This window comes from Gastrolobium bilobum, unplaced genomic scaffold, assembly GCF_033153095.1.
Source record: "Gastrolobium bilobum isolate Gb01-03AN ecotype WA unplaced genomic scaffold, APGP_CSIRO_Gbil_v1 utg11542, whole genome shotgun sequence".
Lineage (NCBI taxonomy): Eukaryota > Viridiplantae > Streptophyta > Magnoliopsida > Fabales > Fabaceae > Gastrolobium > Gastrolobium bilobum.
Window position 1 is genome coordinate 30,659 of NW_026898298.1, and position 26,850 is coordinate 57,508.

General features: G+C 32.3%; 3 protein-coding genes and 1 pseudogene across 3 annotated transcripts; 2 read left to right on the top strand and 2 right to left on the bottom strand.

The window, feature by feature from the left end:
• The first annotated feature begins 637 nt into the window (after nucleotides 1–637).
• LOC133314667 (fatty acyl-CoA reductase 2, chloroplastic-like) lies at nucleotides 638–3,544 on the top strand. Its single transcript, XM_061516181.1, has 9 exons — nucleotides 638–1,031; nucleotides 1,189–1,292; nucleotides 1,393–1,592; nucleotides 1,692–1,792; nucleotides 1,928–2,138; nucleotides 2,320–2,481; nucleotides 2,582–2,663; nucleotides 2,839–3,233; nucleotides 3,374–3,544. The coding sequence occupies exons 1-9, from the start codon at nucleotides 638–640 to the stop codon at nucleotides 3,537–3,539; spliced, it is 1,815 nt and encodes a 604-aa protein (XP_061372165.1). The 3' UTR covers nucleotides 3,540–3,544.
• A 584-nt stretch (nucleotides 3,545–4,128) lies between these two features.
• LOC133314660 (large ribosomal subunit protein eL21z/eL21y) lies at nucleotides 4,129–4,934 on the bottom strand. Its single transcript, XM_061516170.1, has 2 exons — nucleotides 4,663–4,934; nucleotides 4,129–4,524 (listed from the first exon to the last, which is right to left on the bottom strand). Exons 1-2 carry the CDS (start codon nucleotides 4,897–4,899, stop codon nucleotides 4,267–4,269), a joined length of 495 nt encoding a protein of 164 aa, XP_061372154.1. The 5' UTR covers nucleotides 4,900–4,934; the 3' UTR covers nucleotides 4,129–4,266.
• A 7,510-nt stretch (nucleotides 4,935–12,444) lies between these two features.
• On the bottom strand, nucleotides 12,445–14,082 carry LOC133314666 (putative 12-oxophytodienoate reductase 11; annotated as a pseudogene).
• Nucleotides 14,083–20,902: 6,820 nt separating this feature from the next.
• On the top strand, nucleotides 20,903–26,541 carry LOC133314630 (lipid phosphate phosphatase delta). The gene is made up of 8 exons (XM_061516136.1): nucleotides 20,903–21,267; nucleotides 21,413–21,508; nucleotides 21,609–21,683; nucleotides 21,799–21,929; nucleotides 22,406–22,509; nucleotides 22,602–22,730; nucleotides 23,020–23,135; nucleotides 25,920–26,541. Exons 1-8 carry the CDS (start codon nucleotides 21,082–21,084, stop codon nucleotides 26,313–26,315), a joined length of 1,233 nt encoding a protein of 410 aa, XP_061372120.1. The 5' UTR covers nucleotides 20,903–21,081; the 3' UTR covers nucleotides 26,316–26,541.
• Nucleotides 26,542–26,850: the final 309 nt, after the last annotated feature.

A 26,850-nucleotide genomic window follows, 5' to 3' on the forward strand; every position in this document is an offset into this window, starting at 1 on the left:
AATCATATTAGTAAAGTCAAGGAACTGTTACACTAAAATATGAATTTGGTGAAAAAGCATAGCGCTTGAATAGGAAACGTCATGGAATTATTATAAATATGATTAAAATTAAACTTTTAAACTTGAATAAGAGTAAATAAGTAAATTAAATTGTTATTCTCAAAAACTTTTTAAGTTGCAGCTTATGGGGTGCCCACGCCCTTTGTTCCCCTATATTTTCTAGCAAAAAATACAACATCGAAAACCTCCACTTACCCTACCAAGATGATTAATCAAACAAATGAAATAAAGAGAGCACCCGCCATCTCAGCTTTGGTGTGAAGGAGCGGCAAAAAGAAAGCTGTTATGAGATACTCTAACATTTCATAATAAAAAACAATATTTTTAGTACCTAACAACTATCTCCTTAATCCTAAATCCACCCTACCTTTCTTCGCCCTTCATATTTATCTCTCATTCTCTTTATATTAAACCAACCAAACCCATCTTTTTTTGTTACAGAGCTGAGTTTGTTTACTTGTTTTTCTACTTGTTCAGAAACAAATTAGCTAAGGTTTCAAGTCAACCATTTTTAACTGCATCATATTTTAGTTAGCATCCTTTCTCTTGAACTGGGTTCTCATTTTCCAAGCTAGTCATGGGGGCTTTTTCCCTAAGTTCTTCCTCAATTATACCCAATAAACTAAATAGAGTGCATGGAAATAATGACTGGTGCCCTACAAAGAGAAAGACAAATGTTGTCCATTGTCAAGGTGGTGGAAATGTGATCAAGTCCTCTGGGCTTTCTTCTATATTAACAGAAAGACCAACATTGGTTAGCACAGATCACACCACAACTCTAATGGATCCAGGAAGCTTGGTCTTGTCCCAAAATGGGAAAAGCCAGGCAGAGATTGTAGTAAAGGATTTGGGAACTTATGGTGGACCAACATCCACCACATTAGTAGGATTGGAAGATGGCATAGGAATTGTCAAATTTCTAAGAGGGACGAAATTTTTTATTACTGGTGCAACTGGGTTTCTAGCCAAAGGTATTGGTCTAAGAGTATAAACATTTTTGGAAACACTGTTTTTGTGCATCTTGAGCTTTCCTCCATGCTTTAACTGCTTTAAACTGTGATATATAATGTTATCAACAAAAAAAAAAAAATGTGATATATAATTAACACTTATTTACGGTCAATCCAGTTCTTATTGAGAAGATTTTAAGGACAGAACCGGATGTGGGCAAAATGTACCTTCTGATCAAGGCAGAGAATAAAGAAGCTGCAATAGAGAGATTGCAGAGTGAAGTATGGTTTTATGACATTTTCTTTATTCCACTTACATTTGTCAAATTTTATGGCTTTACTTTCTGATGTTATGTTAAAACTTTGTTTGTTTGTGGTTTAGATCATAAATACAGAGCTTTTCAGATGCCTTCGACAAATCCATGGAAAATCCTACCAAGCATTTATGTTGAGCAAGCTAGTTCCTGTTGTAGGCAATATTTGTGAATCCAATCTTGGATTAGATGAGGATTCTTCTGATGTTATTGCAGACGAGGTAGATGTTATTGTAAATTCTGCGGCTAATACAACATTTGATGAAAGGTTAGCTTCTTACTCTCTAAATTGCTTCTCCATCCATGATGAGTTCCCACATTTTCTTTTGAGTTATAGTGTAATAATTTGACTATTGTCAAATCTCAGATATGATACAGCTATCAACATAAACACCAAAGGGCCCTGCCGCCTTATGGGCATTGCCAAAAAGTGCAAGAAACTTAAGCTCTTTCTGCAAGTTTCAACAGGTAAAAAGATAAGAAAGAGTTGTTGGGAAAAAATCAGAAATCCATGTGCTGAGTGTGAAGAATACGAAGAAAAATTTACTATTGATAGAAGTAGAGTGACATTGTTTAACCAAAATACTTGCTTGTAATGTGCAGCTTATGTAAATGGACAAACGCATGGTAGAATCATGGAAAGACCATTTAGCATTGAAGATTGCACAGTAAGAGAAAACTTTATGTCTGAAGTATCACCAAAAATCCTTCCAACATTGGACATTGAAGGCGAAATAAATCTCGTTTCAAATTACAAGGGAAACATTGAACACAACTTTTTAGCTCAAGAAATGAGAGAGCTGGGTCTAGAGAGGTATTGGGTGTCCTCATTTTTTTAAAAATGATTCATTATTTTTCATTTTCCCGGCCTAAAAGTATCAAGAAAGACAGTGAATTCATAAAGCTTCAGCCTCATATTGATTTTGATCTCACAGATTATGGACGATTCTTAAAATTACATAGTCTAACTTGATGTAAAGTTATTGTCTAAACAGGGCCAGAAGATATGGGTGGCAAGATACCTATGTGTTCACGAAGGCTATGGGAGAAATGATGATAAACAAATTGAGGGAGGATATTCCAGTCGTTATAATTCGACCCAGTGTTATTGAGAGCACTTTTAGAGAGCCATTTCCTGGTTGGATGGAAGGAAATAGGTATATATCTCCCTCAAAAAGAAAAATATCTCTATGAATAACCTACAAATTGCAGTAACATTTGTATGATAGAACCAACATTTTTTCTTTTATCTTACAGGATGATGGATCCTATAGTTCTCTGCTATGGCAAAGGGCAGCTTACAGGTTTCTTGGTAGACCCAAACGGAGTACTCGATGTGGTAAGTGAGGCATAACAGTTAGATTCTTTAACATAGCCCGAATTTTACTGTTTTCTGACCTGAAGGTTCCATAATTTGAAAAGGAAAAGAAAGCAGACAATTCATAAATTTCATAGTTTGGTTAATAATTATTACACTAACAAATGCTCATTAATATGGACCTGAGAGATCACAGGTCCCAGCAGATATGGTAGTTAATGCAACCTTGGCAGCAATGGCAAGGCATGGAATGACCCAAAAGTCAGATATAAATGTGTACCAAATTGCTTCATCTGTGGTGAATCCTCTAGTCTTCCAAGACCTGGCAAGACTGCTCTATGAACATTACAGCTCCTCACCATGCATTGACTCAAAGGGTAGGCCAATTCAAGTTCCACTGATGAAGCTGTTCAGCTCCACAGAAGAATTCTCAGATCACCTTTGGAGAGATGCCATTCATAAAAGTGGCCTGACGGATATGACTCACTCAAAGGAGGTGTCTCAAAAACTTGAAAATATCTGCAGAAAATCAGTGGAGCAAGCGAAGTACTTGGCCAGCATTTATGAGCCATATACATTTTATGGTGGAAGGTTAGATACTAATTGAACTCACTCTTCAACTAGTGGCAGCACTAGTAACTCGTTTGTAGGAAGCAAAAAATGAAAACTCAATTAAACATCTTTTGAGGAAAAAAAATTAATGATTTAGAACAAACAACTTGATGATGCAGGTTTGATAACAGTAATACTCAGAGATTGATGGAAGGCATGTCTGAAGAAGAAAAGAGGAAGTTTGGTTTTGATGTAAAGGGTATAGATTGGAAAAATTACATTACCAGCGTCCATATACCGGGTCTAAGGAGACATGTCATGAAAGGAAGAGGAATGGGTAGTTAGTGTGCCATGTCACAAACCAGCCAAGCTTTGCAACTAATTGCAATAAAATATATATACTTTTCCTTCTTTCCAGGGATCTTATAGAGTATAGTGTGGCAAACTGGCCACAACAGCAAGGGTAACCTTCACTATCCGTATTGTAATTTTTAATTAATCCAAATTTCTGGAATCAATTACTCCCCACTTCGCCTGTATACATGCTCTTCGGATAAATGTCATTGTTCATTATATATTGTCATATTAGTGGCCATGATAAATGTCCTTCCTAGGTTCATAGCATTTCTCCGATGGAATGCTTTTTGCTGTGCTTAGAGTTTAGGACTAGAGAAAAATTCCCTATTCAAAGACTTTACACATACACATACCTATCGGATTTGAAGGTCCTATATTTTGTTTAAAAAATAATTAGCATTGAACAGCTGTTCCAGAGACAAATTATTCCTTCACTTAAACTTCTCCTTTAATTCATCAAACTAACATTCAAACATTTTAAAAAATGCTCATGCTCTGAGATGACCATCCATTTAAAACAGATGTGCCTCAAGCATTATTCATAAATCAGTAGAATAATACAGTAAAGCATATTAAGGAGGCAAATAGAACATAATTTTGCATTTAGAATTAAACAAGATAAAACTTAAGTCAGATAGTTCACAAATTTTAAGGCTGTTTCCAATGAAAAACAAAACAAAACAAAGCAGTCCAGAAAACACAAGGAAAGTAAAGACTAGTAACCGCCTTTAAGATCATTGACGACATCATAAGGAATTGGAGTAACAGTCTCCAATGTAGCACCTTCAACCATGAAACCTGGTTTAGGACCTTGAGGCTGTCTCTTGGTGCTGATGACCTCACCTTTAGCCTTGGCCTCAGCCTTCAATTGATCATTCTTGATCTTCCTCAAACGGAACTCCTCAGTGCACCTCGATGGCATAACATGCTCCACGCGTACGTGAATTCTCTTCCTAATTATTCTGTTCCCAACCTGGATCACACACAGACACATTATTAATAAAATAAAATTGGGAACGGGAACAAATAAGTAACTAAATCAAAAGGGACACAGCACAGCACAGCACAAGGGGTTTAATGAGAAAACCATAGACACTAAAATTCATTATACCTGTTTGTTAACCTCAACACCAATAGCGCGTTTGGTGACATTCCAGACACGACCAGTGCGGCCATGGTAGAACTTGTGTGGCATGCCTTTGTGGACTGCGCCATTAACCTTGATGTCAACGTAATCACCAACGTGATAGGTCCTGAGGTAGGTCGTAAGGGCGATGGTACCCTTCTTCCTGAAGGGTCGAGAGAACGAGTCTCTGGTGCGGCATCTCACACCATGACCAGCAGGCATCTTTCCCAAACTAGGGTTTCTAATTTCATCTTTTGTTTATTATATATTGCATTACAGTTAACTTCTTTTTAATTTTAAGGGATAGTTATTCTACTTATTTTTTTTATGCCTACTTCTGCTTGTGGATAAGTTAATCATTATATCAGAATCTTAATTAATATTTTTTTTTAGATTCTGATATAATAGTATTAGAAAGTGATAGACAAAAATAAACATAAAAAAAATAATTAGAATAACTTATTCCTTAATTTAAACCAAAAATATTATAGGTCACTTTGATAACAATCCTCCCCAATATGAAGGAGTTTAAATTATGAGTTTCATGCAACACAAAAAAAAATAGGTGGGACTCATAAAAAAAAAAAAAAAAAGTGGGTCCCACTCACTTTTTTGTGTGTTACATGAGACAATTTATCTTATGTAATATGAGAAAAATAAAATCTTTAAATTATTAACGTTGGATCCGTTCTTAACTCTGGATTAATATATTAAAAACTTATAGTATTATTCATAAAAAACTTTTTTAATTTAAAATTAAATATTTTAAATTAATCATGCATATTTTTTTATAATTATAAATACTTTCCCTTTTTAAGCACGTTAGTAAGTTAAAAGATCTGAGTGACCAGTTCCATTAACCAAATTCAGATGCAACAGTTAATATTTGAAACCCACGGTATGAAATATTGGAAGTGGATCCTCTCACGTGGAAAAGTGGTCATATGGTCATGTTATTTGATCCTCAATTTTTTTTTTAAGCACGTTAGTAAGTTAAAAGATATGAGTGACCAGTTCCATTAACCAAATTCAGACGCAACAATTAATATTTGAAACCCACGGTATGAAATCTTGGGAGTGGATCCTCTCACGTGGAAAAGTGGTCATATGGTCATGTTATTTGATCACAACCACTCATTGGTAATGAGATAAGAGAAAGAAAAGAATGAGTGGTTGTGATCAAATAACATGACCAATTTTTCACACGAGAGAATCCACTCCCTGTAATATTAAAATCATAATAAAAATGCAAAAAAACTTGTCTGCATATGTTTAATAAAGACCCATAATATTGGAAAAAAATATTTTCCTATATCTCTTGTTATTTTAAAATGAGTCATTTTTGAAGTTGGGAAAAAAATATAAGATATTCTGAAATTTATTTTTCTTCAGTAACATAAATTTTATTAAAATATCCTTTATTTTTTTAATAAACATACAAATAAAACAAAATTGTATGTATTAATTTAAACAGTTCATAGACATTGCTTTTGGCTTTTTCACCCTTTTGTCCTCATTAATTATTTAATAACTATTTTGTCCTTTATTGTAAACTATCTACCAATCTGTCCCTCTTTAATCGATTAAATTGAATATTTAATCTATTAAATGGTCAAATGAAGATTTAATCGATTAAATCTTCAACTTAATCGATTAAATCTTCCTCTTTATCAGAAGAACAACCTTATGTATGAGAGATTTAATCGATTAAATAGGGAGATTTAATCGACTTAATCTTCAAGTCAACGATTTTTGCCTATTTTAACCATTTAATCAATTAAATTTTTGGCTTAGTCGATTAAAGAGAGGGACAGATTGATAAATAGTTTTGAATAAGGGGCAAAATGATTATTAAATAATTAATGAGGGACAAAAAGGTGAAAAAGCCCATTGCTTTTGATAGTAATAATGTAATATATATTATTTTTCTTCTTTAAGTTTTCAATCTTCAGAGAGAAAATATAAAGAATTACGAAAGGTATTGGTTCGGGTGATATAGGTTAAAGTCATTGTGAACTCAAAATATTTTCTTTGAAGAAATTAATTTCACTATAATATGAATATTTTCGGCTCCAACATAAAATCTTCTTACGAAGAATATCTATGATTTATAAATAAAAAAAATATAAAAGAAAAGCAATAGACATGGTGATTAAAACCTACAGAATTGCCTGTGGGTTGGTGCAAAACAGTCTAACGCATCAATTATTTCTGTCGGCAAATAATGATATGACATTGAATTCTATTTCTACTATATTAAAAGGAAAAGGGTTGGCTTTTATTGCATAGAACCATAGACCCACACCATAAATAAATAAAGGGAAAAATTATTTTTATTCTATAGGTGGTAACTTTTTTTCAAACACACCCTTTGATAACTATGACATTTTTCTTTTCTTTTCTTTTTATTTTTCAGATGGTGGAGCTCACAAATTTATCTCTATGATATGAGATAACTTATCTCTTTTAACATGAGATTAATAAAACCTATAAATAAAATCAAATAAGTCAATAACAAATACAATCAACTGCACATAAAAATGAACATTTCATTTTTTTACAAAAAATGGAAAAGTCTATGCAAAAAAATTGATTTACCATTGCGGTGTCTTGCTTGTGTCATGAAGCCCACAAATCATTATTTTGGTGGTATAAGTTGTCAGCATGTAGTACTTGTTAGTGCTATTACACCACTACTGATACCAGCAGGGACCAGAGAATTTATCCATCGAAACAATTGTTGTGTGCGCCGTGTGGTGTCTTTTTCAGTTTTATACCGGGAATGAAATTCTTATTAGCAATGTTAAAAAGCGAAACCACTAGTCAGTGGCAAACATAATTTGGGATAAAAGATAAATCTTTGCTATTCACGAGCAACCTTATTCCCCTCTCATGAAAAGGCAATATCTATAAAAGTAGTGAAAATAATCCTGCAGAACCAATCCTAAATTATTCACGGACTTGTTTAGTCTCTTTAGGCTGTAAAAGGGTGTTTTATTATTATTTTTAACTGTTATAATAATAAGTGTTTCTACTTTTCACCATTTGTTATTTCCTTCATAATTCATATGACTATTTTTCTTTTTTTGGAAACATATGACAATTTTTAATTATAATATATTTATTATGCTAATTTTTAATTATTATGTATAATTAAAAAATCTTAATATGTATATTTATCTATTGGCGTTTTGATTAATTGAAAAATCATTATAACATTTAATGGGAGTGGATCCTCTCATGTGGAAAAGTGGTCATGTGATCATGTTGTTTGATCACAATCACTCATTTAAAAATTATACATTTTTCTCTCTCTTATCTATCATCAATGAGTAATTGTGATTAAATAACATGATCACATGACCACTTTTTTCACATGAGAGGATTCACTCCCACATTTAATTGATACAATTGTTTTTCTTGAACATTTGAATTCTACCATCTTTTTTATCAAGCAATGAAAAGTTAGATAATTGACACATTCAAATAGATAATTCCAATATAATAATAAAAAAACAGTATGTCATTATGGTGCAAACTATACTAATCAAAAGTTTATGACCCAAAACATACAAAATTAAATTGAAGTAAGTGCGAGAAAGAAATGAAGTAGTTTTTTTATAAATTGATATATATATATATATATATATATATATATATATATATATGTGTGTGTGTGTGTGTGTGTGTGTGTGTGAAAGTGTTAAGAAGTGAGTATGTATTTATTCATGTTTATATATGCGAAACTATTTGCATCTATTAATTAATTATTTGTTTGGATCAAAGTTGTACAATAAATTTTTAACAGAACCAAAAATGGACTTTTACAAATTTTTTGGCTTGTATAAACCAGGAAAGGAAATAAGTGAAAAAATAAATATTCCAAGTCTTTATTATCAATTACAAAAGATTTTATCCGTTGAACTTGCTAGCCTTTTCTTAAGTTTTACTTGTTGAGAAATAAAAAAAAAAAACTCAAAAATGGATTCATTAATTAAATTAGTTTATCCTACGGCCCTAACAGGAATTCTTTGATAAAAACTTCATTCTTCTATAGTTCGAATTGATGGTATCCACCTATCTGTATATGGACCATAATAATCATGTAGAGGGATGGCCTAGTGGCTAAAGATAGCATTTTCGTTGAAGTAGTATATGTTTGATTCGGTTTAAGTAAGATTTTGGATTCAAGTTCTTGTGAATGCAAAAAATTTTTTTTGAAAGAATTAGTCCCGCCATGGTGTGGATGTTCTCGGCTCAAATCTCCCTTAAAGAATATACGTGATTTATTAAAAAAAATTAAAATTGTAATATAGGCTTTTTGTTTATTAAGGCCTTGAGGATTTGAGTGAGTAGCGGAGCCACTTTAGAATGAGCAAGTGTCTTGGCAATGACTATTTTTAAGAGAACTATGGAAATAATAACTTTATGTATGGCTTCCTCTATACCACTGACTGATTTTTTTCAAGTGTAATAGCCAAATGTAAAAAAATACAACATAAAGACTAGTCATGATACTGTTCACCGGCACAAAAAGCATCGGAACAACGCCATTTTGGCGCAAAAAACTCCAGAAGCATTAAATTGACTCAAGATATGCCAAAAATCAGTAAAATGGGACAAGATACGCCAGAAAACTAAAAAAGTGTAAATTTGATGCTGTTATTCAATAGTAGCATTAAAATAAACAAATATTAAGCTATTAAAATAATAAATAAATAATAAAATGATACATAAATATATGTAATAAATAAATAATATAGATAAACATACAACATCCACGTGGTGAAACCTATGAAACGTGTAAGATTTTTAGCAAAACAATCATAAGAAATTATATTTTTATTTGAAAAAGTAGCGATTATACGTAATAATTTGAGTTACTTAACATATGTGTGTGTTGTGACCACTTGACGGAAAACTGAGAAAGGGAACAAAAGAAAAGAAGGAGAAACAAGGAGTAAAAGAGAAAGAAAGAAAGGAATCGAGAGAAAAGATAAAGTAAAAAGAAAAAAAGGAAACAACAAGAGAGATGGGAAAGAGAGAGATAAAAGAAATAGGAATAAGGGTGTGCATGGTAACCATTCTGTTCCCTCACACTGTTTCTGAAAAGAAACAATTCTTTTCTATTTCTGTGCCTTGGAACAATTTCTGAGAAAAAAAGTGTGTTTGATAACATGTTTTATTTTTATTCCGAGAATGAGAATTGTGTTTGATAACACAACAAATGATAGAATAAAAAATCATTCCTATTAAGCATAAAAAATTTCGGATCATCACTTTCCTTTTCATATGGTGTAGTGGTGATGATGGTAGTGGCGGCGGCAGCGGTTGTAGTAGTGGCGTTGTGGAGGTGGTGGCAGTAGGGATGGTGTCATGGTGGTGGCGACGGTGGCAATGGTGGTGGTGGTGATGATGGTAGTGGTGGAGAGTAATTGAGAGAGATAAGTGTTTCTCATTATGTGCCCAGAATCAAAAAAGCAGAAATTTTTTGATTCTTTTTTCTGTTCCCCAGCACAAAAAATAAACCGGTTCATCCCGGGAACAAAAAAATAAATCGGTTTTACCAAACGAGTTTCCTATTCATTTCTGTTCCCGGGAACAGAAATTTAAAAAGAATTGATTCGGGGAAGGTTGTCATGCCCTTAGAGAGAGAACGCATAAACAGTGAAGAATCCGAGAGAAATAAAAAAAGAAGGATAAAAAAAAAACACACAAACAAAAAGAAAGTGAGAGAAATAAAAGAGGAAGATAATATTGGGTGTAAAAATTCATTCTCTTATGTTTATTTCTTTGATATCTAAAATTGGTATTTTAAAAAAGTTTTATTAGTGTTATGTAACATAATGTAAGTGTTATTTCCAACTCTCACATCAAAAGGGAGAGAGAAAGTGGAATGATAAAAGAGAAAGAAAAATATGTGGACCCCACCTCTTTAACGTGTGTGTAGGAAAGTGAAGTTATATTATGTTAAATGATAAACATAAAACTCATTTTAAAATCATTTCTTAAAAAGCTGAGAAAGTGTCGTTACTCTATTCAAATATTTTTTTATGAATATTTTCTACTCTTATGTTTTGTTTGCTATCTTTGATTTTGTGGATTTCATTAATTTATTATTTTACTCATTTTCAAATATTGATTATCAGATTAATGAATTATTTGGTATCAAATAACTACTAAAAGAATATGTAAATTTTAACTAATGGAGACTGTTGTGAACTGTCTCACAAAGGGATCTGACGGTTGTAAGGTAAAAGACGCCTTATTGTGGCTTGAGTTCCGTCACAACATAAATTTTCACATGCAAAAGATCCACAAAATTGGATATTTAATTAGTTTCATTTAAATATTACACATTCTTTTGTATTCATAAACGCATAAATGTTTGGTATATATTTATTGAGAATCTACAAAGATCTGGGTTTATGATTGTTATTTATATTATTGTTTTATTATTATAAATATATTTTGAAATAATGATATTTTTTTGCTCAGACGACTGGATGGATCGGTAATAGTTTGAAAAACTCAATATTATTGAGATTTGCTCACGTGTTTATTTGTGTTATGCTAATAATTCAAGAAAGTAAGTATGTCAGTATATGTAGCTTTGGAGTAGGATGAAACACCATGGATAAAGGCTTTGAAGACTGTTCAAAGTTTCTACGAAGTGATTGATAAAGAAGAAATATTTTCTTTTTAGTTGGATGATGATGTAAATTAGTCTTTTTCAGATGTAATAATGAACTCGACTTGTGTTTCAGTATAATTAAATTTTAAGAGTATTTTTTTATATCCTTTATGTTAGAATCTCACACTCTTTAATTTAAAATAAGATTTAAAAATTTATATAATATTCTTTATATTAGCTAATAATAGAGTATGTTACATCATAAATTAATATTTGGCACGGGCTAAAAAATTTGTCAGACTCAATAAGTGGTTTGGGTGTCTCCGAAATTTAGTAACGAAACCATACATAACCAAGGCACATTTGCTTTCAGTCTTGGTGTTGGGATTTTATTTTGATGCTTCTAAATTTTGAATAAAACTCTTTTCTATGCAGGTACAAAGATGATGATTTTTCATTTACCTTTGTATGTAGAAATAAAGGGTTAAATATCTCCTATGTTATAGATAATTATTTTATTTCCTATATACATGTGTGTGAGATTTATTTATTTTTTGTTCAATTTTCTCTTTACATGACCTCGCATGAGTTTATATACTTTTATGAATATATAAGAGATAAAATTATCTCTTTGAGAAATATCAAACCAAAAATAAATGGTATCATATCACCTGTTAAGCAATAATATAATATAATAAAATTCTTAGTTTTAAGAGAATTGATTGCTTGATATGACATCCTTGTTTTTTTTTCAATAACAATTACTTAGTATAGGTAAATGAATACAACTAAACGGTGATAACTTAATTGGTAGCAAGAGAGCTGAATAAGTAGAAAGAAAAAGAAAATAGTCTCGATTCGATCACCACGTGTCACATTTAGGAGGGGTTTAAATATATGCATCCCTTGTTGCGGTACAGAAGAAGAGAAATGCAGAAAAGGTAATTAGGAGGAGAAAAGAGAGTTGGGGGGAAGAAAGTCACGAGAGAAAGAGTTTCCACCAAATTTCTGATATCATTTCTCAACAGCCACACACCTACTTATACCCATGAAGGTTGATACAATAGAAAACACTATTACAATTAAGTAATTAAAATAAGGACACTACTATAAGGATACTACTATACGGACTAGTTATTGAGATATACTTATTACCATTATATTCCATTAATGTTACCGTTACATTCCATCCCCCTTCATACCAACCTCGTCCTCGAGGTTGAGTTATAACAATACCAGGGCCAAAGATAAAAATACATGGCATCCCAAATGCAGTTGCCGGCCATGGATAAACAATATTACTAACTACAATTCCAAGCCTACAAACTTCATCTCCAACCATTATGGATTTTATTTGGACACAGTAAAGTGTATCAATAGAGTCCGTTTTTCCACCAACAAAAGAATGTAAAATTCAAATTGGGATGGCTTAGAAGCTCCTTCTCGTCACCAAATATGAATTTGCTGCAAACACTTGAATCATTATTCCTATCCCCAAGACAATAGGAAAAAGAATGACCATAAAGAGAGTGAAGCTGAGAAGCAATTGACAATGACCTCTCCAAGCATAACCATCCAGCAACCATGAAAGTGCTCTTAAAGACCTTTTTCATTGGTACAAGACTATAAGGGCTTTCAACATTTTTTTCAGCAATATCCTATCTTGGCTCAACCATGTGACAGTAAACAACACCATATTTGTTCAGAGATTCAGCCATGTAGTTACCCAATGCTTCAGGATTGGAGTCAACACATTCATTGCAGTCTGAAAAAGGTGATAACCTTATTCCAACTCAGTCTGCACCTATTTCTTGAACAACAGCTTCAACAACTTCTTATGCAAAGCGGCAACGGTTCTCATGGGGTCCACCGTATTTGTCTGTTCTGTCATTAACTCTAGCTTTCATAAATTGGTCAATTAGAAAACCATGCTCCCCATGGATCTCAACACCATCAAATCCAGCTTCCATGGCATTCTGTGCAGCAATTTTGAACTCATTGACAATATGAGGAATTGCATCTGTCCTTAACTGCCTTGATGCAATGCCATTGCTTTGTGATGTGAGTGGCTTGTTTGTTGATGATACAAGAGCTTGTCCATTTGGATGAAAATCTGAATCTGAAACCCTTCCAACATGAATAATCAGACAGAAGAATATACCACCTTTGGCATGAACAACATCCACAATTGGTTTCCATGCTTCGACTTGCTCTCGTGACATATGCTAGGTGCGTTTCGAATGATTTGATAATTGACTGAAATAGCAGCAACTTCACATATCATAAGGCCTCCCTTGGTTGTTCTTTGAGAGTAATATATGGCAGCATGGGGCTGAGGAACATTGTTGTAAGATCTTGTTGTATACAGTGGTGCTAAAACAATTCTATTAATGCAAATGCTGGTTTGCTGGTTAATATCAGTAATTCTACGAATTTGTGAGCAGAACTCCTCCTTGGCTTCCTTGTATGCTTTTTTCATATGCAGCAAGAGCGGAGGCAGAGGTTTCTCTTTGAACAACAACTATGTATTTTTCCACTTGGAGTGTAGCAGCTTGAGGTGAGAGGTATCATCATGGTCAGCCATTTTAGCAAACATCTTGTCGGCATAACAAGATAATCTCTGCGTAGCCAAATTAGGGTCACAAATCGTTGCACAAGTTGAATCTAGTGGCTTAGGTAAGGGTGGCTTATCACTCAGTGTGTAGGGAACCACAACATCAAAGATCTCAGAGCGTGGAGCAACAACACCGTACACAGGGGTTCAAATGCAGGGACCTGGACGGGATGAGGGCAGTGTGGGACATTTGAGATCTGAAAATCAGGATCTGCAATTAGGGGTGGCAATTTATGACACGACCCGCCAACCCAACCTGGACCCGACACAAAATTTTCGTGTTCGGGTCAACCCATTTAATAAATGGGTCGTGTTCGGGTTGGAAAAATATAACACGAAAAAATTCGTGTCGGGTCACGGGTTAACCCATGAACCCGCAAACAATTTTTATTTATTTTTATAAAATTATTTTATTGAATTTATTAAATGGTACAAAAGCAAAATGTTAGATTTAGGGTTCAATTACTCTCACTCTCCGCGGCACCAGTTCGTTCTCCTAACAATCTCGGCTACTCTGTCTCTGCTGCCCATCTCTGTCTGACTCTGCAAACCTTCTTCCACGGTTTTATGCGACAATAACTCCCCCACTATTGCAGTTTTCGAAGATCCCAACCTTTGGATCCACCACAACTTTGGTTTGTTGTTGCAGTTTCCTATATTCACGTCACAGTTTATTTTTTTTTACTTGCCCATGTTCTTCAATCAGTTAAGTTCCTTAACTACTGTATGATTAAGACCAATAAGCAAGAAGTATTACTACTTTTTATATGGTTGGCAAGGAGAGCTAGGAAATGGTTATTGATTGTTCTGTATACAAAAGTAAAATTGATCAATCTATTCCAGAAGACAAATTGCATATATTTCTTTTTTTAACCAGTAGTCACCGTGTAAAAACAGGATGTGTTCAAAAATGGGTTGTATCGTGTCAACCCGTTTAACCAACAGGTCGTGTTCGGGTTGCGTTTTATAACACGAATTGTTAATCGTGTCGTGTTCAGGTTGAGTCTTTTCGTGTTCGTGTCAAACCCAGGTTGACCCGAACCTGACCCACGAACACGAATTGCCACCCCTATCTGCAATAGACGAGGGTGTTCCCTTAGCAACACATGATCCATCACACAACCTGGAGGCTGAGGATGCTCCATCAATCGGAGCTAGTGCAAAGCTTGTGGGCATGCACATTGATTCAGGGAGGGGCGTCTTCCACTGGTGTGTAGGCGTAGGGGTTTCACGTTTCACTAATCGGTGACGTCTCACTAGATATCCACAAACATCCTTTGAATCCTTGATGCAGCTATATCTTCCTGATCAGCTTGAATTGCATCGAAATCAGCTCGCATCGCAGCTCGAACCCGTGTGAACTCAGCTCGCATGTCGGCCGTAGCCTTTGCAAAGTCAGCGTGTGATTTTGTAAGGGATTGGTCAATTGCGTGAAATGTTACAGTGATAGCATCCCAGTATGAGGTAATGATTGGTGAGATTGAAGGGTGAGATTGGAGATCAATGGTTTGTTGTGGAAGAGGATGGATGTTACTTCTAGCTATGGAGGAAGAGTAGCTCGATGAAAGCACCATTGTTGCGGTACAGAAGCAGAGAAATGCAGAAAAGGTAATTAGGAGGAGAAGAAAGAGTTGGGGGTGGGGTGGGGTGGGGTGGGGAGAAAGTTACAAGAGAGAGAGAGAGAGTTTCCAACAAATTTCTGATATCATTTCTTAACAGCCACACACCTACTTATACCGATGAAGGTTGATACAATAGAAAATACTATTACAATTAAGGAATTAAAATAAGGACACTATTATAAGGATACTACTATAAGGACTAGTTATTGAGATATACTTATTACCATTATATTCCATTACCGTTATATTCCATTACCATTACGTCCTTGATCCAGCTTCGGATTAATCTCATAATCAATTCAAAGTCCCTGATCCAGCCACACTTCGGTTTAATCTCATAATCAATTCAAAGAGTTGAAATTGTAGAAATATCAAGAATAACTAACTCGCCTCAAAAGAGATAATTAAGGTTGTGTTAACTAAAAATATAAATAGGTAAATGAACATAACATTATTCATTATTTAAGTTCAACAAATTCTTATATAAATAAATATAATATAAAATATAAACTCATTAATCTTGTCATCTTGCGAGAGAGTTCCTTTCTATTACCAACCATAATCAATATTTACCTGCGCTACCCTCCCCATATCGAGAAATTTCCAGTAGAGCTTTTGTTATAGTATTAAGGTGAAATATATTTAGGTGAATTTTACTAAGATATATTTGTATGTGCTTTTAAAACAAAAGATTTCCTCTTATTTTATATAATTAGAAGAAATAACCTTATAAAGTTTTCTTCTGCAATATTTTTTTTTTTTTTTTTGAGATTTAGGGAAAAAATACAGAATATTTTAATAAAATTCATATTACAAAAAGAAAGCAAATTTTTTAAAATACTTTTTATTTTAAATTTTAAAATGACATTATTTTGAGATTACGGTTTACGGAAATAATTTTATCTCATAAAAACATTTATCCCATAATTAAATATATAATATTCCGTTTAAATATTAAAAAATATATTATAATCAAAATACAAACAATATCCTATAGTTATAGAGCTGATATGTTTCTAAACAAGACACGAGAGCCGCAAAATAATCGCCTTGGAGCTGAAGTGTATGCTTTAGTTGGCAGGTTCTATGGAAAAGCAGTGTGTGTTAGCATCATTAGAAGTTCCAATCAGTGCAACTGTACTTCGTTATGATTTATGAAGTCATGACTCGTGAGATTCAAAGGTTGAAAAAAAAAAAAAAAGTATCGCATAGTGTTGACTTTTGAGTATCTGAGCCGGCGGCTATTGACTGGTCAGTATCGTATGGCGCGAAATGAACTCGGAGTTCTTAGTCCACACCCTTCTGAATATCAAAATATATTTTTAAGAATATGTTATCTCTTGGTCTTTCAATATTTTTTTTTTGATATCTTGAAAGAGTAAGAGATAACATATTCTTAAAAATATATAATTTATGATTTTCTAAAAATAGTATACTACGCAAAATATAATTTAAGAAACGATATAAAACTACGACTTTTTTATTATCATTACACAAAATATAAATTAGTTTATAAAATTATTCACGGCATAAAAAGATAACAAAAATAATAACCACTGTTTTTTTTTCATAGGGTATTACAGTAAATCTTGCATTATTATTTCCTATATTTATTATGGCAAATAGTATAAAATTTTTAATTTTGTGTATTAGTTATAAAACAATTAACAATACAAATTATAGAAAAATATTTCTACAGATAAGTTATCTGCATTTATGTTACGAACACAATAAATAAAAATGCGAATTTGACTTTATTGAAAAAACCTGACCTCTTGCTTGCACAGAGTACAGTGCCAAACTAATATTTTATACTCTTGTGTTTTATTAATCAAAACTCTAATTAAATAGACAATTACACATGAAAGCTATAATGCATGAAAATAAGAATCACCTAAAATTACCTCTACTCACTTTGTTAGGCTCATGAAAACTGTCAGGACTTGTTCAAACAAATTCAAATACTAGTCTAGTAATTAAATAACAATAATAACAAAATAAAAACTAAAATCGTAACAATTTACTTCTAAAATAATGTCGTTTTGAAATTGAAATATCAAAAAATTATAATTATAAAAACTATAATAACCCTGAAATAAAATAAAATTACAAAAACACCATAATTTTCGGCTCAAAACAATATCGTATTGAGCTTATTTCAGATAACTTATCTACAGTAATTGCAGAACCCTACAACTTATTTGTAACTCAATCCCGAATAGTATGTTATTCTTCAATGTACATCGAATACACCTTAAAAATCACTTATACTCTAAACTTTTATTTAAATTGCGGCACAACATTTTTTGACCAAATACATTTTACCAAAAAAATAAAAGATGTAAAGAATGCAATAAATTTTCTCATGTAATTTACTTACATGTATTTATACTGGTACATTTTGTATTTATAGAACATTGATCATTATCAATTGCCATTTATTCTTAATTTTAAATCCGCTATATATTTTTTTACTGTAAAAAAAATAAAAAAAATCTAGGTTCTTCGGGTGCCCTAAACAAATAGCCTCCGTTTATAATGCATAACCGGACAGGCAAATGCATAAAAACTTTATTTTTTTAATATTTTATAGAATTTGATGTAACGTTTTGATAAAGCATTGTATAATATTATATCAAATAAAAATTAATATTTTATATACGTTTGTTTTAATTTTATTAGTTCACCTAACACATTTGTCAGGTTATGGACTTAGCTCGTTTGAACACCTGTGGCGCCAATTTACCATCTCTTTCTTTGAACGTATAGGAGGTTTAACACCCGGAGAATATCGTATTATTTCTAAGGGTTTGTTTTTTTTGCGCAGATAAGTTATATGCAGTAAATTTAATATGATATTATTTTAGGATAAAAATTATTGTGTTTTTATAATTTTTTATTTCAGAGTTATTATAGTCTTTATAATTATAATTTTCTAATCTTTCAATCTCAAAACGACATCGTTTTGAAAGTAAATGCAAATAACTTATCTGTATTAACTGTAGGAATATTTTTCTATTAAAGTATTACTTATAGCACAACTCGCCTCAAAAAACTTCGTTTCATTTCTAATTTAAGAAGTTATCTCACACATTAATGACTGAACATATTTTTTTTAGAGCTGTTTGAATCCTCTCTTTTTTAAGCTATAAGCTACTTATAAAATAAAGTTAAAAAAAGAAGAAGCTAAAAGCTGTTTGGTAATCACATAAAATTTTTAGCTTAAAAATTTTAAAGTATATATTTCAAGAAAATTATTTCTCTCGATCTTTATAACTCTTCATTTAAAAAAAAAAGCACACAATTCAATAAAAGCAGATAAGAGCTTAAAAAAAAGTTCCTTCTATGAACTTTCAACTTTCAGCTTTTTTATTTATTATAAAAAAAAGAATTTTTCATTATAAGAACTTTTTCCAAAACCTATTTGGCCTAGCTTATGTTTATATGTACCTTCTGCTTAAAAAACAACCACTTAAAGGTATTAAAAATAATATCACTCATCCAATTATCATATATATATATATATATATATATATATATATATATATATATATATCTTTTTGAAATTAAAAATTGTAAATTTTATTTGGATTGGATTTTCGACGGCCTAACAATGACATACGAGGTAACTTACAAGGAAACAACGACGCAATATCATGTCAAAATCTTATTGTAGTTTCCAAAACAATTATTTGTAGTATCATGTGTCATTTGGAGTTTGGACACTAATCAAGGCAACGTGTTAAATTTAGGTTGTCATCTGTGATTTTAACCACCATTAATTTATTATCTCTAAATAGAAACTAAGGTTAATAGCCATTTCTTTATGTTTTGGCTTTTGACTTTCCGGAAGATTTACACTCCATTTTAGTTTTATTTATTTATAACAGCTAGAGACTCCATTTATATATTATTACGTTGGGTATTTTTTTATTTTTTTATTGATAAACCGTTGGGTATTTTTTTAATTATAAAGCCAGTGTACAAAAACTTTTAAGAAGGACAAGTGGACAACTAATAACAAAGTATTGAACTTTTGTAAACATATATAGATAACATTTATGAAAGGGAATTGAATTATTTTTTGGGGTATGAATCATTAACAAATTTAGGAGAAGAATATTGAAAAAATTTCTTTTATTTGAATATATATACTTCTAGAATGTTATCTAACCATAAAACGTGTCCATAATACTCCAGGAAAAAAAGAGCGAATAGAAGTTCATTATAGGAGGTAGGCCTTATATACTCAACTAGGTAAGATATTTATACACCATATTTTTTATTATCATTTTACTATTACTCTAATCATCATTGAATTCAAAAATTATTATTTTTTCTCTCTCTTCATTCAATTTTTTAGAGTGGTAGTGTGAGGTGGTAGAAAAAAAAAATAGTATGAATATCTTATCCCATATTTCTAATACCAAAAATTAAATTTCTATATTTAAAACTACAAAAGAAAAAGGATAATATATAAATAAAAACAAAATTTACCTATTTTAACAAAGTTTGGATATTTTTAGGGGGAGATTCACCTATTACCAATTAAGTTTATCATTTTTACCATCAAATTTTAACTGTTGATTTCTGTTAATCTGACGATCATAATTTATTGAATGACACTTATTAATTAATTATTAATTTCTAATAAATTATAATCATCAGATTTACATAAATCAACGGTTAAGTTTTGGTGATAAGAAATGATAAACTTAATTAGTGATAAATATACCTTGTACTATTTTTAGTATTTTTATTTTTTTAACACACTTTAACGTAAAATTTATTAGTCGAAACATGAGCAAATATCAAAGTGTGTGTAAAAGGCCTCAGCTTTGCAGAAGAAGATGGCATGATTTTAATTTAAATTTGCACTTAAATTAAATTAAGCTTAAATGATAGCTCTTAAATTTTATTCATTGTTGACAATGAAACAAATTAACTTGGAAATCCGCGTGTTACAAACTTACAACGTTCACAAAAAGAAAAAATAATGGACCTTCTACAGCGTTGACCCACTACGCGTGGAAATTGCTTTATTTCTATAGTCACGTTGTTCTCCGCCAGCCAAATTCCAACGAATTCGTGGACCATAGTCCAAATGAATATAAAATTCATGGTTCAAAATAATCTTCATTATTTTTTAAATGAAAAAAATTTCCTCCTCGTTAAATTTATATATACATACATATAATGGGAATATAACGAGATAAATTATCTAATACAACATATAAAAAAAAGTGAATAAGAGCCATTTATTTTTTTTATTTCTGATCTAACTTACTTTTTTTGTGTGTTATATAAATTATCTCATGGAAAACTAGAAACTCTATCCCCATGTTTATTTATTTATATTTATAGAGAAAAGTAAATAAAGTTGAATATAAGCTAATACCGTTTCTTTCAACTTCATTGTCCAGTTTTGATTCAGCCAGGTGGTTAATATTTGTGTTCCGGCGACTCTTGTTTGTTCATCATTGTTTCGGTTCCTCTCTTTCTCTGTTCCCAAAGAGGCAAAAGAGGGAAGAAGAATGGAGGGGGCAGGTGCAGGTGCAGGTGCAGATACAGTAGTGTGGCAAGGTGCGTTTCTGGGTGGAATAGTCTTATGGGTTGTCTCTGCTTCATATCTCAATGTCACTCGCATGCTTAGATCTTTCCTGCAACCTTGGGTGTGTCACCATGTTGACACTGGAATCCCTATTATCCTCCAGATCCAGGTAACTATCAAATTCACCTTAATTTGCTTCAATGAAATAAAATAAATAGAAACCCAGATTTTGATTCTCTCAAAGTTCCAAGCTTTTCAATTTTTTGCTCTAAATGGTGTTTTTTTTTTTTAAATTATTTTTTTGGCTGATGCAGAATTACCGGCTTGGATTCCTGGATGCTCTTTTCTCTGGGTTGTCTTGTGTTGTTTCTGTGCCCTTTTACACTGCTTTTCTCCCTCTGCTATTCTGGGTACGTACATGTTGATGATATCAGACAACCAGGAACACGTGAGAATTTTGTTTTTTTAAAAATAAAATAAAATTTAATGGCTTTTTTGGTTTCTATGTAGAGTGGTCATGGCCAATTGGCGCGGCAGATGACGTTGTTGATGGCGTTTTGTGATTATATCGGGAACTGCATAAAGGTATATATATGTATTTGCTTTCATTAAATTCAAGATTAGATTCACTCCTTCATCTATCTGTGATCACAGCTTTTGCCTATTACATAAAATACTTGCTGTTTTTGTCACTCAACAGGATGTGGTTTCAGCTCCAAGACCCCGTTCTCCACCTGTCAAGAGAATAACTGCTACAAAAGATGAAGAAGATAATGCTTTAGAATATGGACTGCCTTCTTCTCACACACTTAATACAGTTTGTTTATCTGGGTATATATTATTCTTTTTATTTGCTTTTATTCCTAATTCATCCACCTTAAGTGGGGCTAATTTAGCTGGCATGGTAACAGAAAGGGATTCTGAGGCATGTCTTTAGAGTTTAGAGTGAGTTAAGTTTTGTGTTGTGTTATAAAGGTTGTTAGTGTGTGGGGGAATGGCTGTTGAGATGTTAGATATGTACTCTGACCATAACATGCCTTATAAGTCAAGTCATATGGTTACACTTACTCTTTTTCCTACCTATTTTCTGGACCAACTAATGAGAGTAGAAAATAACTCAATAATTGAAAACATGGTAATGCATTTGCAATCATATATTTTATCTATCTTCTATCATTGGTTTCACTTAATTAGTAGCGTATAGTTTTTCAAAGTCAGATTATCTGTTGAGAAATATGAACCCTTTGCTTTCAATTCTTTGTGTTTGTCATTAATGGATGTTTTTCCTTGGAATGGATGTTTATCAGCTACCTTGTGCACTATGTCCTGACCCATGCTGAAATTCAAGGTGCCTATGTTAATTATCTTGGAGTTTCTCTTGCTTGCTTGATTGTGGCCCTCATTGGTTTTGGTAGGTCTTCTGTTACTTTTACATTATTAGCAGCTTCCTATGGTTGGCCTATTGCACATAAAAACAATGAAAAAATTTGGTATTTTTTGTAGGAAGAATTTATCTTGGCATGCACAGTTTGGTTGATATTCTTGTTGGCTTTTTTATTGGACTCGGCCTTCTTGCATTTTGGCTTACAGTTGATGAATACATAGACAGTTTTGTGATCTCAGGACAAAATGGTATGCTTACTTCTAATTACTAAATTTAGCACATAGCTTTGTCCTTTACAATAACAGCACATGGTGGTACTTAGATTGTAAAAATTGGATTTTATTTTAGATTATCATATTAGAAAAACTATATTCTCAATGTTTTTAGGATTTTTTTCTTATTTCTTAAACATCTTTTGTCAAAACATGATTAAAATTGCTTACGATTTTTAATATAGATTGTTTTCACCCTTTAATTTCAGTAATCTTGACAAGCTTTCCTTGTTTTCTATCTCATTTTAATCTCTCTTTGTTGCAGTTACATCTTTTTGGGCTGCCTTGAGCTTCCTATTGCTTTTTGCTTATCCAACTCCTGAACTTCCAACTCCAAGCTTTGAGTATCACACTGCTTTCAACGGTGTTGCATTGGGAATTGTAAGCAGTTTCTCACGCTTTAACATTGTGTAAACTTGTTTCATCTTTCTTCTTTCATTATGAATGAACATACACAAGATTACATAATTTATTCTTGTTATAATAAGGTTAGACATAATGAGTGAGGACAGAATTTTGGAATATACACTTAATTAGAGTTAGACTACTGCTTTGTTTAATTATAGTTGACTTGCTCTAGACACCCCTAATTATGTTTAGTGTCCTATATAAGGACTACATATCTTAAATGGAAAAGTGGTACTTGGTGAATTCAGCAATGCTCAAAAGGTTAGACGTCAAGCTAACTTTGAAATGTAGATTTTAAGTTTCTAATACAGTGATTTGGATTACAATCAAGTACTCCCCTAGGATTTGTTTTGGTAGTCCTCCAACACTAAGCATGCCAAGGGCTAGAGAAGTGTTGTTCTCAGTTTTGCTTTTTCAAATTACTATTTCTTTTTAATTTATATATATTATTCTTATAGGATTTTGTTTAGAGTAGGGAAAACTACAGTGAAAAATCTTAGACAATTAAAGTATGCGATTTTGTCAAAAAATTTACTCGTATTCAGGTTCCATTCCACGTGGGAGTCATGTCGTATAAAATAAAATAGACTTTGCGCTTACAGGAGAGATGAATTGGTATTGAATTTTACAGTGCTTTGAGAAGTTAATGAGTAAAGAAACAGGAATGTAAATACTTTCTCTCTTTTACAAATTACTAATTAGCATTCCATTTTTCTCTTACATTTGGACGTGTATGTTTGTTCAGAGTTGAGACTCTTATTTCCTTGGTATACTATCTAATTTTTCTCTAAGCTTCATATTTTCTCAGTTTTGGAAATTTTGAATTGTGTCACTGTAATTAGAAGTGAGGAAAAAACTATTGGCTGAGTCAATTTTCCAATATCATTTTATCTAGCATCTGAAATGCATTTGGAACATTGTAGTGTCTAGTGGAGGATACATTAAGAATCATGTTCCAAGAATTGGTGAATTGAATTTGGATCTGCTACCTGTATGTTCACAAGTACTAAAAAACGAGTACATCTGTATGAACTGAAAATGTTTTGTGGAATGCTAACTATAATATATTGTTAGATGAATAAACCTTTAAGTTATCACCCCTTTGTAAGAGTAGTCTTAGTAAATGCCACTGTCTTAACATTCCTTGGAATGGCAAATGTGAAAACTTAAATTGTTAAATGATTTGACATCTCGGTTCCTGAAGTATTTGATCAACTTTTTGTTGCAATTTCTAATTGATTGTTGTTACTAGTATTTTTAGCAATTCTCGGGAAATTGTGCCTGTTGTTGAAAGGGGTCCTTGAAAACTGGTAGGTTAGTTATTCAATAGCAGAATAAAACTTTTTGGTTGGCCAAATATATTGAGCTTTGGGTTATGGTAGTCCCTTGGCTTGCACATACTGCTTGACTTTGAAAAGTGTTAGGGGGTGGATCTAATTTTGTTCAATCACTTGCCACCTTGAATTATGGGATCAACTGGTTGTGGAGCTACATCCTTATACACTTCTGTCCTGTTTGTTATTCTATATCTGTTAGTCTCGGGTTTTTTGGTATTTTATAGCAATAAACCATCTAGTCATTCCAGTTGCCGTCGCTTTTATGTTACTCAAATTATTTGCATCCCGAATAGTAAATTTCTTTTGCAAACCATTCAGAATTTTTAGAAATCAAAATTGAGAATTAAAATAGAGGAATAAGAAATAAATTGAGAGAGGAACTGTCTTAATTCTGTGTATACTTTTTCCTCATTAAAGTTGGGCTCCACTGTAAGATTTGTATATTTATAGCCGTTAAGATAAAATTATAATCATTGGCTCAAAATTGGTGCTAGACAAAATCTTTAGTTGATCCTAACTCCTATGTATACATTATTTATTAGGGGAAGGTTATACTTACAACCTATTTTCTTTACAACATCTTACAACCATATATCTTAACCGTTGATTTCCGTCAATCAACGGTTAAGATTTTCATAAATTAAATTTATTAATTAATTATTAAATCACAATAAATGATAAACCGTCAACGGTTAAGATATATGGTTGTAAGAGGTTGTAAAGAAAATAGGTTGTAAGTATAACCTTCCCCTATTTATTAATGTGATAGAGAAACTTTCTTTTTTTGCGGTAACATGATAGACTAACTTTTCAAACCTAAGGATGGGTACACACTGCGTTTATGAAATTTTCTCTTCAAGTTACTTTACATTTTCCCCAACCGGAGTGTTTTATGTTTTTATTTTCTTAGTCTAAAGAACCTTGGGATACATCACCCTTAAAGGGGGCTCAAAGGGTGGAAGTGCCCAAGGCCTTATAAACTCTATATTAGTTGTGCTCATACAACCATGGTAGTTAAAATCCCGATTTAAATCTTAGATTTTACGATTTTACGATTTTTTTCAATCAAAACGATTGTACCAAAATTCCAAACGCTTTTACGATTTTTCTTACGTTAGGATTTTACGTTTTACGATTTTTTATTCTCCTTTCGATTTTAGGTAAAATCCCGATTTTAACTACCATGCATACAACCAATGTGGGACTACATATCTCAACACGCACAGGCTCAAGTTCTGATACCATGTAAAGAACCTTGGGATACACCACCCCTAAAGCTAGCTTAAAGGGTGAGAGTGCCCAAGGCCTTATAAACTTCACATTAATTGCTCATACAACCAACGTGGGACTACATATCTCAACACTTAGCAATATTTTGTACTTTATTCTGTGTGTTAATTTAAATGCTAATGTTCTTCAGGTCGCTGGGGTACAGCAAACATACCATCAATTTCACCATGGCTCTGTTCCTCGTTTATTCTCACCAGAACTGACAATACCTGTATTTATGGGAAGAATGCTGGTGGGAATACCTACAATTCTGATTGTGAAATTCTGCAGCAAGGCTCTGGCAAAATGGACAATTCCTATGGTAGCAAACACCTTGGGCATCCCAATAAAATCAACCAGCTATATCCCCACATTGAATATGACGGGGAAAAAGTCCGATAAGCTTAAACAAGGTTACTTGCAAAAGCTCCTTTCCCGGCATAAGGCTTTCGATGTTGATACCGGAATTAGATTTCTTCAATATGCAGGCCTTGCGTGGTCTGTGGTCGATCTAGTGCCATCTCTTTTTTCATACATGAGCTTGTGATGTGGAGATATGCTAACTATAATATCAAATTTTTGTACAGCAAGAGATCAAGAACAATAGATCTTTCTTCCACGTGAAATTTCAGCTTATTGTGCATTGCTTTCCAAGTAGGTTTCACAAATTGATCCACGTTTTTGCAATCTCCACGCACCAAAAAAAAAGTACAAACCTTGCTTTAGCCTTCATTCAGATTAATTTTTCTGTAATTTATCTCATGCTTATATTATATCCCTTAATTTGTAATTTTGCATTCTCTCTCTTTCGAAGATCATTTCCAATTGAGTTAAGGATAGGAATCTAATAGAGAGCGACAAGTACAATTTTTTTTTTTGACTAGAGACTTGCAACAACATATGCACAGTTAAATTTTATGAAATTATTGATTTTTCATGTCATAGGAGAAGAATTTATTTTCCTGCTGACACAACAAACATATGAATTCCACTAATTTTTTATTCTTTTCAATGGTATTCATATATTTCTTGTGTCAAAAAGAAATTATTCTCTTATAACATGAGAAATTTTTAACCCAAAT

What these genes read in the sequence shown, in the direction of transcription:
- LOC133314667 (XM_061516181.1), top strand. Translation starts at nt 638, where the DNA reads ATGGGGGCTTTTTCCCTAAGTTCTTCCTCAATTATACCCAATAAACTA. An exon ending in AACTGGGTTTCTAGCCAAAG is followed by an intron (nt 1,032 to 1,188) that starts GTATTGGTCTAA and finishes CGGTCAATCCAG; the next exon opens with TTCTTATTGAGAAGATTTTA. An exon ending in AATACAACATTTGATGAAAG is followed by an intron (nt 1,593 to 1,691) that starts GTTAGCTTCTTA and finishes GTCAAATCTCAG; the next exon opens with ATATGATACAGCTATCAACA.
- LOC133314660 (XM_061516170.1), bottom strand. Translation starts at nt 4,899, where the DNA reads ATGCCTGCTGGTCATGGTGTGAGATGCCGCACCAGAGACTCGTTCTCT. An exon ending in GTGTTGAGGTTAACAAACAG is followed by an intron (nt 4,525 to 4,662) that starts GTATAATGAATT and finishes TGTGTGATCCAG; the next exon opens with GTTGGGAACAGAATAATTAG.
- LOC133314630 (XM_061516136.1), top strand. Translation starts at nt 21,082, where the DNA reads ATGGAGGGGGCAGGTGCAGGTGCAGGTGCAGATACAGTAGTGTGGCAA. An exon ending in TTCTCCCTCTGCTATTCTGG is followed by an intron (nt 21,509 to 21,608) that starts GTACGTACATGT and finishes GTTTCTATGTAG; the next exon opens with AGTGGTCATGGCCAATTGGC. An exon ending in ACGGTGTTGCATTGGGAATT is followed by an intron (nt 23,136 to 25,919) that starts GTAAGCAGTTTC and finishes AATGTTCTTCAG; the next exon opens with GTCGCTGGGGTACAGCAAAC.